The sequence below is a fragment of the Oncorhynchus clarkii genome, unplaced genomic scaffold, assembly GCF_045791955.1.
Source record: "Oncorhynchus clarkii lewisi isolate Uvic-CL-2024 unplaced genomic scaffold, UVic_Ocla_1.0 unplaced_contig_11865_pilon_pilon, whole genome shotgun sequence".
NCBI classification, from domain to species: domain Eukaryota; kingdom Metazoa; phylum Chordata; class Actinopteri; order Salmoniformes; family Salmonidae; genus Oncorhynchus; species Oncorhynchus clarkii.
Window position 1 is genome coordinate 85,607 of NW_027258165.1, and position 14,699 is coordinate 100,305.

At 42.6% G+C, this 14,699-nt stretch overlaps 1 protein-coding gene across 1 annotated transcript; it reads right to left on the reverse strand.

Annotated features, from left to right (window-relative positions):
• Positions 1-1,351: 1,351 nt before the first annotated feature.
• Positions 1,352-14,651, reverse strand: LOC139395888 (angiopoietin-1-like; the record flags this gene model as incomplete). The annotated part of the gene is made up of 8 exons (XM_071143202.1): positions 1,352-2,384; positions 3,241-3,371; positions 7,315-7,482; positions 7,638-7,642; positions 12,333-12,434; positions 13,102-13,247; positions 14,179-14,420; positions 14,530-14,651. Coding segments are annotated over 8 exons (1,077 nt in total), but the record flags the coding sequence as incomplete, so codon positions are not given.
• Positions 14,652-14,699: the final 48 nt, after the last annotated feature.

Below are 14,699 nucleotides of genomic sequence, written 5' to 3' on the forward strand. Positions count from 1 at the left end.
ACCGTTCACTGCCCGCACCCGCCCAACTAGCATTACTACTCTGGATGGTTCTGACTACTCTGTACGGTTCTGACACCTAGGTGTCTGGCTAGACTGCAACAAAGCTTAATTCACTCACGCCGCCTAGTAAAACTGACTATCCTACCGATCCTTGACTTCGGCGATGTCATTTTCAAAATAGCCTCCAACACTCTACGCAGCAAACTGGATGCAGTTTATCACAGTGCCATCCGTTTTGTCACCAAAGCCCCATATACCACCCACCACTGCGACCTGTAGCCTCTAATCGGCTGGCCCTCACCACATATTCGTCGCCAGACCCAGTGGCTCCAGGTCATATATAAGTCTTTGCTAGGTTAAGCTCCGCCTTATCTCAGCTCACTGGTCACGATAACAACACCCACCCGTAGCACACGCTCCAGCAGGTATATCTCACTGGTCATCCCCAAAGCCAACACCTACTTTGGCTGCCTTTCCTTCCAGTTCTCTGCTGCCAATGACTGGAATGTATTGCAAAAATAACTGAAGCTGGAGACTTGTATTTCCCTCACTAACTTTAAACATCAGCTATCCGAGCAGCTAACCGATCGCTGCAGCCGTACATAGCCCATCTGTAAAAGCACACTAGTATTGCACACCAGTATTTCTACTTGCACATAATCTGCACATCTATCACTCCAGTGTTATTTGCTAAATTGTAATTACTTGCTACTATGGCCTATTCATTGCCTTACCTCCTCACGCCATTTGCACACACTGTATATAGACTTTCTTTTTTTTCTATTGTGTTATTGACTGTACGCTTGTTTATTCCATGTGTAACTCTGTGTTGTTGTTTGTGTCGCACTGCTTTGCTTTATCTTGGCCCGGTTGAGGTTGTAAATGAGAACTTGTACCTGGTTAAATAAAGGTGAAATAAAAAATAAAATGTATAAATAAATATTTCATAGCTCTAAAACACACCTGTGTGTGGAGACAAAAATCTCCCATCTGACAAGAGAAACCGATACTGACTAAATGGTTCCGATACCGATACTAAATGGTCCCACCCACATCCTCCCTGCCTGCAGAATAGATTAGAATGGGTATGTATGTATGTATGTATGTATGTATGTATGTATGTATGTATGTATGTGTGTGTGTGAATAGATTGGAGTCTGTCTGTCTGTCTGTCTGTCTGTCTGTCTGTCTGTCCGTCTGTCTGTCCGCCTGTCCGTCTGTCACTGACCTTAACGTCATAACAATAGAAAAGTCCACCCCAGAGCCAGAAGTTCACGTCACCTAAGTTCATGAAGTCACTGCAGTGTCTAGCTTGTTGGACTACTTTATGGAGCAGAAAAATGCTTGGCACTGCTTTTAGGGGGAATATTTTTAATTCATGGCACAAAAAAAGTACTTTTGTCATTGTTACAAAGTTCAACAAAGGAAGAGAAACAATGCTTTTAATACTGAAAACTTACATGAAAGTGAAGACATCAATTATTTATCTCTATTCCATTAAATATTCAAGTGTGGTGAGACACACATAGACACCATTCCTTAAACATAAGGATATAAAACACAGTACATTCCACACACACACACACACACACACACACACACACACACACACACACACACACACACACACACACACACACAGCAATCCACTATATAGGCAAATAATATCCATAACAGTGTTCTGAAGTGTATCCAGTCTAGGCCATCAGGCTTCTCTGCCCACAGTGCAGACTAAGAGAGCAGTACACTGATTCACAACATGTTAACAGGAATACCTTACCCATAGAAGAACAATACACAACAGATACATGAAAGAGACAAATGAAAGGGAGTCAAATGAAAAGAGAAATGAAAGCCAGACAAATTAAAGTCTTTCAAAAGCACCAAATCTTACATTCATATCCTCTTCATGTAACCCACTTCTACAGTTTGATTCATTGCAGAGCTGGTGCTCAAGCATACTGTCTCAAACAATCAATGTCTTTCGAGAGGACATGTAAGCAGCAGAAAGTCAGAATCCAAGTTCCTCATAGAAAACTAAATTAGGTTGCTATTTTTTAAGTCAAAGTACAAACAATTATCCCACCTTCTATTTTGTGTTTCCGTCACACCTGTTGGACAGTACTTTACTTTATCGCATAAAAACAGTTGGATGGAAACATGACTAATGATGCCAATGTGTCTATGGACAACGTACCCAACGACAGTCACCAAAAGGTCCTCTCAGAAGTCTGCTGGTCGTATCATCATGGTAGTAGCACGGAGAGAGTAACTAGACCCTTTGAAGTAGTGCCACCTAATCCCATTCAGTTTACCCATGTTCTGACCATGACTGTAGTACATCCCGTTCAGGTTCGATGGTCCACAGGCATCGAACCACCAACCTGAAGGCATAGAGAGAAACGTAGAGAGAAACAGAGAAAATAGATTTTAGGCTTGATGATGTTACACTATCAGAGAACTATCAAAGTCATAACTGTGTGACCTCCCTGTAACCTCTGATTATCTCTGGATAGCTTTGTTGCAACGCCAAGTAGTCAACACTAGAGCAGACTCCAGTACTCCTCTCTTTGGATAGCTTTGCCCCATTCTGACCTCTGACCTTTCATTACAGGTGAGAGCGGAGTATGAGGGCAACTAACAAAACATAAATAGTCTACAAGAATCTCTGTGAGCCCAACATGTTTGGACCAGCTACTTGGGGGGGGGGGTGTTTGGGAAATGCTGGTCTAGACATTGATAAGAGGATAAAGACATGTATGTTTGTCATGTATTTTCAGATGTACATTCTGGATCTAAATCCTGATGAGATTGTAGCTTCACATTCTTAATAGGAATTTCACTGTCATTTTGATTTATTCTGCTGGCCAGTTCCCTGGACTTCTAAACCAGCCATGGCATGTGTCAATCATTCTGTAAAATGCTGAGGGCTGCCACCTGGCTTCACCAGCTGAGATACCATTCTCTGCTGTGATATGTCAGTAGCAGTGCTGAATACATACTAACTGGCTCTGGCCTGCTCTGTTGTTCTTCTAGACCGGAGATAAAGTGGGTGAGGGGGACCGGGAGGTCAATGGGTTGAAAATGTTTTACCAAAATGACAAAAGCTTCACCCAGCATAGTGTGGGTGGGTGGTTGTTGTTGTCTTATAGCTTCTACTTATCCAGTCGTTTCAGTTCTACAGGAGTACATACAGAGTGCATGTTTAGGGGTTAATGTGGACTTTAACCTCAGACATACCCCCGGTGAGCATGAGAGCACATTTGCAGATGCAGTTGTCGTTGTCCATATCCTTGGTACTGAAGTCTGCTCCGTTGATGACCAGGCTGCTCTGTCTGCCTGCCGTTCCACTGTGACTCTTCAGGAACAGCCTGACACAGTCGCCAGGGAAACACAGAGGGAAATAAAGCAGAAACACAATGCTAGTGCCCTTTAGCTGCTGGAGAACGCTTTTGTTCTTCTCACTGTGTGCACGGTGGAGGACAGAAATTCACCACCACGCTGTTCTTCTAATCTAAATAATATGTACCTCCCCTTGCAACCTGGTCTCAGAGCATTTCATATTATTATGTACATAAATCCGAGACACTCCATTTAATAGTATATGTTTAGTTTCGTATGGCTACATGAGACAGATTGTTACTTAAGGCAAAAATGTGCCTCCCCTTGTTCTCACTGTGTGAACGTTTGAGGACATAAATTCACCACCACACTGTTCTTCTAATCTACTACAAAGAATATGTACCCTTCCAGATAAGTGTCTCTGAAATTCTCGTACACTATATTAAAACCCAATCACACCAGTTGCTTTTATAAAGAACATCCTGGTTTATGAGGACATTGTCGGTTTCCTCGTTTGTCTCAAGCCGTTTGTGTACTTCCCTGCGAACTCTTTGCACTCCCTCCTCCTGCATTGTTTGTCCCCATCTACTGTACTGCGTGTCAAGCAGCTCCAACTGTGGTTTATGAGTCAGACAACTTTCAGGTCTTGCCAGAACCAGGTGATGGATAATTCACAGAAGAGAGAGGCCCTATTCTTAGTCAGTGGTCTTGTATAATGTGTCTATGTTGAATACTGTGTCTATGTTGAATACTGTGTCTATGTTGAATACTGTGTCTATGTTGAATACTGTGTCTATGTTGTATACTGTGTCTATGTTGAATACTGTGTCTATGTTGAATACTGTGTCTATGTTGAATACTGTGTCTATGTTGAATACTGTGTCTATGTTGAATACTGTGTCTATGTTGAATACTGTGTCTATGTTAAACCATTATAGATACGGTACAACAGACTCTGAGAGGGTTGATTAGTTCAACACATCAGGCCTCACAGCAAGAAACAACATTTCTATGATCTTAACGTATTTAACAAACATTGTTCAATTAATTCATCTGTTACACGAATATGAATGACACAGATAATGAAATAAATTAATACATATCACAATTGAACTTGACCTGTGGTCCCTCTGTGTGGTCATATATCTGACCCATCAAAGTGTCAGGCTGATCATTAATGTGGCTTGGCTGCTATGGTGACCAGGTGTTTGGTTCGGGTACAGTGACTCTGTGTCACATTAAGTACTGTAGTTATGGAAGGCAGCCTGGCTCTCTGAAACCCAGTGTGTCTGAAGAGCTGCAAAGTTGCTTAGGAGCCATGAACAGGGCGACCATGTCTATTGGCGCCATCTTGCTATCAGATGTGTGTGTATTGTTATGTATTGTTGGATACTACTGCACAGTTGGAGCTAGGAACACCAGCATTTAGTTAGGTATTACTGCACTGTTGGAGCTAGGAACACCAGCATTTAGTTAGGTATTACTGCACTGTTGGAGCTAGGAACACCAGCATTTAGTTAGGTATTACTGCACTGTTGGAGCTAGGAACACCAGCATTTAGTTAGGTATTACTGAACTGTTGGAGCTAGGAACACCAGCATTTAGTTAGGTATTACTGAACTGCTGGAGCTAGGAACACCAGCATTTAGTTAGGTATTACTGAACTGTTGGAGCTAGGAACACCAGCATTTAGTTAGGTATTACTGCACTGTTGGAGCTAGGAACACCAGCATTTAGTTAGGTATTACTGTACTGTTGGAGCTAGGAACACCAGCATTTAGTTAGGTATTACTGCACTGTTGGAGCTAGGAACACCAGCATTTAGTTAGGTATTACTGAACTGTTGGAGCTAGGAACACCAGCATTTAGTTAGGTATTACTGAACTGTTGGAGCTAGGAACACCAGCATTTACTTAGGTATTACTGCACTGTTGGAGCTAGGAACACCAGCATTTAGTTAGGTATTACTGTACTGTTGGAGCTAGGAACACCAGCATTTAGTTAGGTATTACTGAACTGTTGGAGCTAGGAACACCAGCATTTAGTTAGGTATTACTGCACTGTTGGAGCTAGGAACACCAGCATTTAGTTAGGTATTACTGCACTGTTGGAGCTAGGAACACCAGCATTTAGTTAGGTATTACTGAACTGTTGGAGCTAGGAACACCAGCATTTAGTTAGGTATTACTGAACTGTTGGAGCTAGGAACACCAGCATTTAGTTAGGTATTACTGAACTGTTGGAGCTAGGAACACCAGCATTTAGTTAGGTATTACTGAACTGTTGGAGCTAGGAACACCAGCATTTAGTTAGGTATTACTGCACTGTTGGAGCTAGGAACACCAGCATTTAGTTAGGTATTACTGAACTGTTGGAGCTAGGAACACCAGCATTTAGTTAGGTATTACTGTACTGTTGGAGCTAGGAACACCAGCATTTAGTTAGGTATTACTGCACTGTTGGAGCTAGGAACACCAGCATTTACTTAGGTATTACTGAACTGTTGGAGCTAGGAACACCAGCATTTAGTTAGGTATTACTGAACTGTTGGAGCTAGGAACACAAGCCTTGTGTACACAACCAGTAACATGTTATTGGATTTGAGCTGTAGGCCCATTAAACGCCACACTCCATAGAATAGCTTTCCTTTTAAAGGCTGTGATCGTCCTCTATAAACCATGTTTAAAATAATGGTCATTATTTACATTCATTCCCAATAACGGATTACACAGTATTTACTGACTGCTATGTACTGTAAATGACTTTTCAATTTCCACTGATGGACTCTGTTTACTCTCCCTCTCAATACTACTCAAGAGTTACTCTAATAGCTCTGTACATCCTTCCATCCTTCCTTGTCTTTAACTGGTTAGTAAAAATGTGAGCCAGGTCAAAAAAAATGGTACAAGTGTGTTCGTTTGTGTGATCACACGTCCGTGTGTGGGTGAACTAAATCAGATTGAGACAAAGCTTGCTGGTTATCATTCTAGGAAATATAATAATTCCCTTTTACGATCTTACATTTTATTTAGTTAGTAATGGCATTGTGAAATGAGGCAGAGCCTCTCTTTCCCTAAGAAGCTGTGTGACAATAGTTTGTTTTGGACCATCTCCATGACAAGTATTACAGAATGGCAATGACATACGAATCTAGAGACCAAAATTATTCCATTCCAGAACTCAAAAAGTTTATCCAGTATTTTTTTGAAGAGACAATAAATGAAAAAGTAAGAATTATGATCTGCTGAAGTTCTAGAAGCCTCAATCAGAAGGTTATGGGCAATAAAGTCAACAAACTGAAAAATGCATACATTAATTGATTACAAATCATGATCAGAGTCACCAGTGCCTCACCATCGTTACTGTGATGGAAATACAACACCAAGCACATCATTGTCAGTGATAGAACCAAGTCCAATATCTCATTCCCACTTCATTAAAAATATACTGCAGGTCCTGAAGCAAGTAAAGACAACTACAGTTGAGTAGTTGAGTGACTATTTAAGTAGGAATGTGGGCGTATTTAGTGGGGAATGTCCTATGATCCTAAAAACTGTACTGTAGGTATGATACAATATGTATGCGCTGAGATGTGACAAAACTTAATTTCCTCCACTTAGGGTACATACAGATGTAGGATCTTAATTTGAGCCAGTTTTCTAGAGCAGGAAAATAATCCTGCAGCAACAGGAAATGTGAATTACGTGGATTATAATTAATGGACATTTATGTCGGGGATGAAACATTTTTCTTTAGGACAAATCAAGTCTGAGTTTTCAAAGTGGAAATTACAAACTTTAGAAGCTTTTTTAAAACTCAAATATACCACAAGTTAGCATTTCCTTCTATGCAGGACAATTCTCAGCAACAAAAGAGTGATCAAATTAAGATCCTACATCTGTAGCTGATATCAGCACTCCTACTGTGAGACTCTTTAAGAATACGGCCCAGAACACATTGCTGGTATCCCACCTGTAATTCTGCTTCTCGCTGCCGATGTAGAAACGGTCATAGTGGGAGAAGGCCTGCTGTCCGTCCCAGTCGGTCACTTCCACCCTCAGGTTGTAGGGCCTTTGGCTGGTCAGCAGGAACACAAACTCATTCCCCAGCCAGTGTTCTCCCTGCAACAACACAGGAGCACTTGTCTTCTGTTTCTGTAGTGTAAGGCAGCTTGATGTACAAGTACACCCCTTGGACAGGACACTAGTCTGTCGCAGGTCCTTGTCCCAGCAACACATGGAGCTATAGAAAAATAATGAATGTTATATCGGGTTCTTCTACAGGGACAAGATCACAAACCCTATATGGTTCTAGGTAGAATTAAGACTGTTAGAGGGATGTTCTACTCAGTGACTCTTTGTTCTCTTTTTTTAAAGGAATTCTGTTCTGTGTTTTCCTCTCTTTTAAAAAATAATAATAACTATGTTCTGTGTTTTACTCTTTTTTGACAGTAGTGAATTGAGGGAGACAGACAGATGAGTAGATAAAGATATATTTATTCAACTAGGCAAGTCAGTTAAGAACAAACTCTTATTTACAATGATGGCCTAGGAACAGTGGGTTAACTGCCTTGTTCAGGGGCAGAACGACAGATTTCTACCTTGTCAGCTCGGGGATTTGATCCACCAACCTTTCAGTTACTGGCCCCCCGCTCTAACCACTAGGCTACCTGCCGCCCCTATAGAGAGAGAGAGATATAGCTAGCGAGACATAGATAAAGAGGTATATAGATAGAGAGGTATAGAGATATATAGATGGAGAGAGAGATATAGCCTCCAGTATTTATGCTGCAATAGTTTGTGTCGGGGGGCTAGAATCAGTTTGTTATATCTGGAGTATTTCTCCTGTCTTATCCGGTGTCCTGTGTAAGAATGCTCCCTCTAACTCTCTTTCTCTCTTCTCTCGGAGGACCTGAGCCCTAGGACCATGCCTCAGGACTACCTGGCCTGATGACTCCTTGCTGTTCCCAGTCCACCTGCTGTCCCCCAGTCCATCTGCTGCTGCTCCAGTTTCAACTGTTCTGCCTGCGGCTATGGAACCCTGACTTGTTCACTGGACGTGCTGCCTTGTCCTGGACCTGCTGTTTTGGACTCTCTTTCTCTACTGCACCTGCTGTCTCTAACTCTGAATGATCGGCTATGAAAAGCCAACTGACATTTACTCCTGAGGTGCTGACCTGTTGCACCCTCTACAGCCACTGTGATTATTATTTGACCCTGCTGGTCATCTATGAACGTTTGAACATCTTGTCCATGTACTGTTATAATCTCCACCCGGCACAGCCAGAAGTGGACTGGCCACCCTTCAGAGCCTAGTTCCTCTCTAGGTTTCTTCCTAGGTTGCTGCGTTTCTAGGGAGTTTTTCCAAGCCACCGTGCTTCTACATCTGCATTGCTTGCTGTTTGGGGTTTTAGGCTGTGTAGCACTTTGTGACATCGGCTGATGTAAAAAGGGCTTTATAAATACATTTGATTGATTGATAAAGAGATAGAGATTTAGATATAGACAGATATAGAGATAGAGATATAGATAGGTTGGATTCTGCAGCACCAGTACTAGACCAGACCTTGGAATTAATCTTTCTTTACCAGAGACATTTTACAATATATCAACATTTGAATGGTGATCTAAGCACACCATGTTTAGACTCAACTTAAACAGTTTCCTCTCTCCTGTCATTTTCTCTCAGAAGTGTTCAATCAGAGACCATTAGCGTCATTATGAAACACTCCCAGCAGAGGGGTCAACGAGCGAACACATACCCGTTGTTTGCCAGCGTCTTTGCCAGGCTACACTCCACACTTCCTTAGCCCCTGACTGGAGGACAGTCCTCTCTCGCTCAGCCCAGAGGCAGAGGCCTTTTTAGCCACAGGGCTATTTCAAGGCCTAATGGGGCTGGCAGTGACAACACAGTGGATTCGTCCTAAATGGCCCATATTCATTTTAAAGTACAATACTTTTGACCAGGGCCCATAGGACACCCTATTTCCCCATAGGGCTCTGGTCAAAAGTAGTGCACTATATAGGGAATAGGGTGCCACTTGGGATGCACAAAGTCTGTTTTGTGATATGCGTTTGTACTTGCTCCTTTTTCTGTTGTAGTTTGACATATACATTCATATGTTGGAATGTTGTGCAATGTAGAGATTCCTATTTTCCCAAAAATCTACAAAGTTTCAATACCGGGAATAATCCCTATTTATCCCGAGAGTCCTGGGAAATACTGCAAAAATCAGAAGTGTCCTTTTAAAACCAAGATGGTCACTGTGCCAGGGTTCTCCCCAAATAAGAGGGGTGTTGTGCCACCTTGTCGGCTTGGCTGCGCAATTATGGAAAGATTTCAGAGCAAATTAAAGGTAAGTTTAGTCATGATAGTTACTCTATCTTTGATCGCCAGCGCATTTCAGAAGTAGCCCCACAGAGCGCCCTCCGAGTATAGCGTTGTTGCTTTGTAACGGCAGTCAAACAAAAGTCAAATGACCAAAGTTGCTAAACTTGCTAGATAACCTCCTTCAACGAATGACAGAATATCTCCCATATTTGGCTAAATCAAGTTGATGATTATACCGATAGCAGAACAGCTCATGAATAACAGGGAGAGGAAGTGGAAATAGTTTAAATATCAAGGTATCTTAACGAGGACTGTTTCAAATATACCCATATCAACTCTCATATCGTTTGTTGATCACACATTCTCTATGAGACAGCACAGAGAAGGGGGGAAAGAGGTATTTTGACATGCATAGGCGAGAGGCGTGCTTTGATAATGCATCCTATGGATTACAGAATAAAATGAGCTGTAGCAGTGAGACAGGAGTCAGGATTTTGGGTTTCATTAGGATTGGATAGGGAAATAGCCTAGGTTCTAGGATGAGAATATAGAATTTTCCCTCATGCCTTATTAACGGACTTCATGCCTGTGACAGAGATGCTTATGCAGTGAATTGTACATAGGCCTATCAAATGTGTGACTGTCTGAAGATTCACAATGACAGCTTAAAGAGGCACATGCTCTCTAAAAGGCTACACTGTAAGGTTTCCTGTGGGGTTTATTAACTGTATTCGGGTCATGTGTGCAGTCCAGAGCGACCGGCAGTGTCAATTATGCGTGCACTTTGAATTTATAGCGACTTTGTGTCAAATATGCTAGACTAAAGGCTTCAATGTGACAACCTGTTTGGATAGTGTCCAATAAATGTTTTTGTTAATCTTTTGCTAAGGAATTCATTAGTGCAGACATTGGGGAATTTTATTGTAATTTCCCGGGTCTTGTCATGTATTTTGGGGGGTAAACGTGAAGAGTGTTCCCGGTAATGTCCCGGGATCCCGATTACCCATGTTAATCCCTGGTGCTACAGTGAGGGAAAAAAGTATTTGATCCCCTGCTGATTTGCCCACTGACAAATAAATTATCAGTCTATAATTTTAATGGTAGGTTTATTTGAACAGTGGGAGACAGAATAACAACAAAATAATCCAGAAAAACGCATGTCAAAAATGTTATACATTTATTTGCATTTTAATGAGGGAAATAAGTATTTGACCCCCTCTCAATCAGAAAGATTTCTGTCTCCCAGGTGTCTTTTATACAGGTAACGAGCTGAGATTAGGAGCACACTCTTAAAGAGAGTGCTCCTAATCTCAGTTTGTTACCTGTATAAAAGACATCTGTCCACAGAAGCAATCAATCAATCAGATTCCAAACTCTCCACCATGGCAAAGACCAAAGAGCTCTCCAAGGATGTCAGGGACAAGATTGTAGACCTACACAAGGCTGGAATGGGCTACAAGACCGTCGCCAAGCAGCTTGGTGAGAAGGTGACAACAGTTGGTGTGATTATTCGCAAATGGAAGAAACACAAAATAACTGTCAATCTCCCTCGGCCTGGGGCTCCATGCAAGATCTCACCTCGTGGAGTTGCAATGATCATGAGAACAGTGAGGAATCAGCCCAGAACTACACGGGAGGATGTTGTCAATGATCTCAAGGCAGCTGGGACCATAGTCACCAAGAAAACAATTGATAACACACTACGCCGTGAAGGACTGAAATCCTGCAGCGCCCGCAAGGTCCCCCTCCTCAAGAAAGCACATATACATGCCTGTCTGAAGTTTGCCAATGAACATCTGAATGATTCAGAGGACAACTGGGTGAAAGTGTTGTGGTCAGATGAGACCAAAATGGAGCTCTTTGGCATCAACTCAACTCACTGTGTTTGGAGGAGGAGGAATGCTGCCTATGACCCCAAGAACCACATCCCCACCGTCAAACATGGAGGTGGAAACATTATGCTTTGGGGGTGTTTTTCTGCTAAGGGGACAGGACAACTTCACCGCATCAAAGGGACGATGCACGGGACCATGTACCGTCAAATTTTGGGTGAGAACCTCCATCCCTCAGCCAGGGCATTGAAAATGGGTAGTGGATGGGTATTCCAGCATGACAATGACCCAAAACACACAGCCAAGGCAACAAAGGAGTGGCACAAGAAGAAGCACATTAAGGTCCTGGAGTGGCCTAGCTAGTCTATAGACCTTAAACCCATAGAAAATCTGTGGAGGGAAAATCTGTGAAGGTTCGAGTTGCCAAACGTCAGCCTCGAAACCTTAATGACTTCGAGAAGATCTGCAAAGAGAAGTGGGGCAAAATCTCTCCTGAGATTTGTGCAAACCTGGTGGCCAACTACAAGAAACGTCTGACCTCTGTGTTTGCCAACAAGGGTTTTGCCACCAAGTACTAAGTCATGTTTTGCAGAGGGGTCAAATTCTTATTTCCCTCATTAAAATGCAAATCAATGTATAACTGTTTATAATTTAGAACTGTCTCTCACTGTTCAAATAAACCTACCATTAAAATTATAGACTGATCATTTCTTTGTCAGTGGGCAAATGTACAAAATCAGCAGGGGATCAAATACTTTTTTCCCTCACTGTATGTATTCACCAACATCAGAAGAATGCTGTGAGGATATCCCACCCTGTCCTCCTCACCATCTTGTACTCCTTCCACGTCCTCTGGAAGTCCATGGTTCCATCTTTTCTCCTCTGAATGACAGACCATCCTCCCCCTGCTGCCTCCATGTTACAGTAAACCTACAGAGAGAGAGACAGAAAGACCGTGACATGAGTAACTTACACACTACTCTCACACATGCAGTGCATATCATGACAATAAAGACTGTTTCCTGTAAAAGGAGTGACTCCTGTAGATGAGGCTCCCTGGTCCTTAGTTTTGTGTACCATGGTCAGAGGCCACAATGACGGAATGTGTCCTAAGCCCAGGGACGTAGCTTAGTGTAACCATGGACACTGACAGCAGCACAGCTGATAATGGACAGGAACACACTGTTGCCAGTCAGCCATCTGCGGCTTGGCAGGACACTACTGAGGAGGAGGACATCTGCTGTGTAGCTGTGCTGAAGAGGCCAGCCAAGAGTATTTCCAGCTCCAGGATATCACCCAGCCAGCCAGCCAATACCTGACATATTCCTGGGATATTGCTGTTGAATCTTTTGGGAAGTGGCTTTAGAGTACCGTATAATAACTGCTGCCACTTGCACGTAAACTAAAGTAGGTTACAGTCAAAAAGTGCAGCCATTTAATTGTTCATGTCTGTTTTTGCTGTTTCCATGCAGAGGTAAAGCCAGGCCTGCATATATCATCTAATATATGCCTCTATATTACACATTCTGCTAATAGAATTGACATCTCTTTTCCCCCTCTAATATTTATTGAAGATAATACATCAAGTTTTCCGTACCTTTTTGGTCTCCTGTGTGTTGATGTGAATAGTATATAATCCACTGTTGTTGAAGCCAGCTTGAAAGACTTCTGAGCAGTCCCGATACTTTCTCTCCTCATGAGATGAATCTCTCTGCTTAAAGGCAAGGTTGCTGTTTGCCACCACTGTTTAAATAGATCATGAAACAAGAGCAAACACATTATCAGCTAGGCTCCAATTTGAATGCATCCAAAATCCTTTGTAATCAACAGCCTAGACTGGGTCAGGTCCTATTAGAACAGGTTCTTATATAATCAACAGCCCAGACTGGGTCAGGTCCTATTAGAACAGGTTCTTATGTAATCAACAGCCCAGACTGGGTCAGGTCCTATTAGAACAGGTTCTTATGTAATCAACAGCCTAGACTGGGTCAGGTCCTATTAGAACAGGTTCTTATGTAATCAACAGCCCAGACTGGGTCAGGTCCTATTAGAACAGGTTCTTATGTAATCAACAGCCCAGACTGGGTCAGGTCCTATTAGAACAGGTTATTATGTAATCAACAGCCCAGACTGGGTCAGGTCCTATTAGAACAGGTTATTATGTAATCAACATCCCAGACTGGGTCAGGTCCTATTAGAACAGGTTCTTACGTAATCAACAGCCCAGACTGGGTCAGTTCCTTTTAGAACAGGTTCTTATGTAATCAACAGCCCAGACTGGGTCAGTTCCTATTAGAACAGGTTCTTATGTTCTGGAATGCATCTTCTTATGATCTTAGAACATGTGGACATTGAAATGAAGGCCGGTCCGTTCCACGTTTCAACCTATTTTCAACATCCATGGACGTCAGCCGGTGCTCACTGGGTTAGTCCAGCCTTCTTAGTCCAGTTATAGGCTTTATCTGTGCCCAGAGAATATCTTGTCTGAACCTGTGAACATTTGACACAATATATCCTCCAGTACCTCTGTTGTATTTTACCCTACCTAGAGTTTTTAAAGCCAACTCGTTCTTCCTGCAAATAATTACTATCTATGCTATGATATTCATACCCCAGAGTATTTAATGTATACTTTCTGTAACAGGAAACATTGGCCCCAGTATCCATCCAGTACCTCCAGACCCTCTGTCCTTAGAGCAGAGTTTCAGCAGACTGTTGACGGTCTCAGTGAGCTGCTGTTGTTGGCTAAGCAGGATACTGTTGTTGCCAGTGGCCTGGTCCAGATGGGTCTGCAGCTCTGTGATCACACTGCTCTGTCTGGCTACCAGCTGCTGCAGGCTGGACCTCTCCTCCTGGAAGGTGACCAGCTCCTCATGGTGCCCAGACTCCAGCTCCTGCATCTTCTGCTCTAAGAGCCTGATCAATACAAGTGATTTGAAAATCCGTTGATCAGTCGATCAGTCAGTCAGCCAATAAATCAATACAGAACTTTTCATGGGAAGAAAATCATTCATGTTGATTTGACCTGTTCTTGTCGTGCAGCTTGCTGATCTCTGTAGATTGGTGGAGGAGCTGGGTCTCCAGTTTGTTGATGGACAGAGAGTTCTCCAGGAGCTGAATCTCCAGCCTGGAGGTCTGATTCAACACCTGTCCATCAGGAAGCTGTTACTATCATTCATATTCACCCAGTCAAGT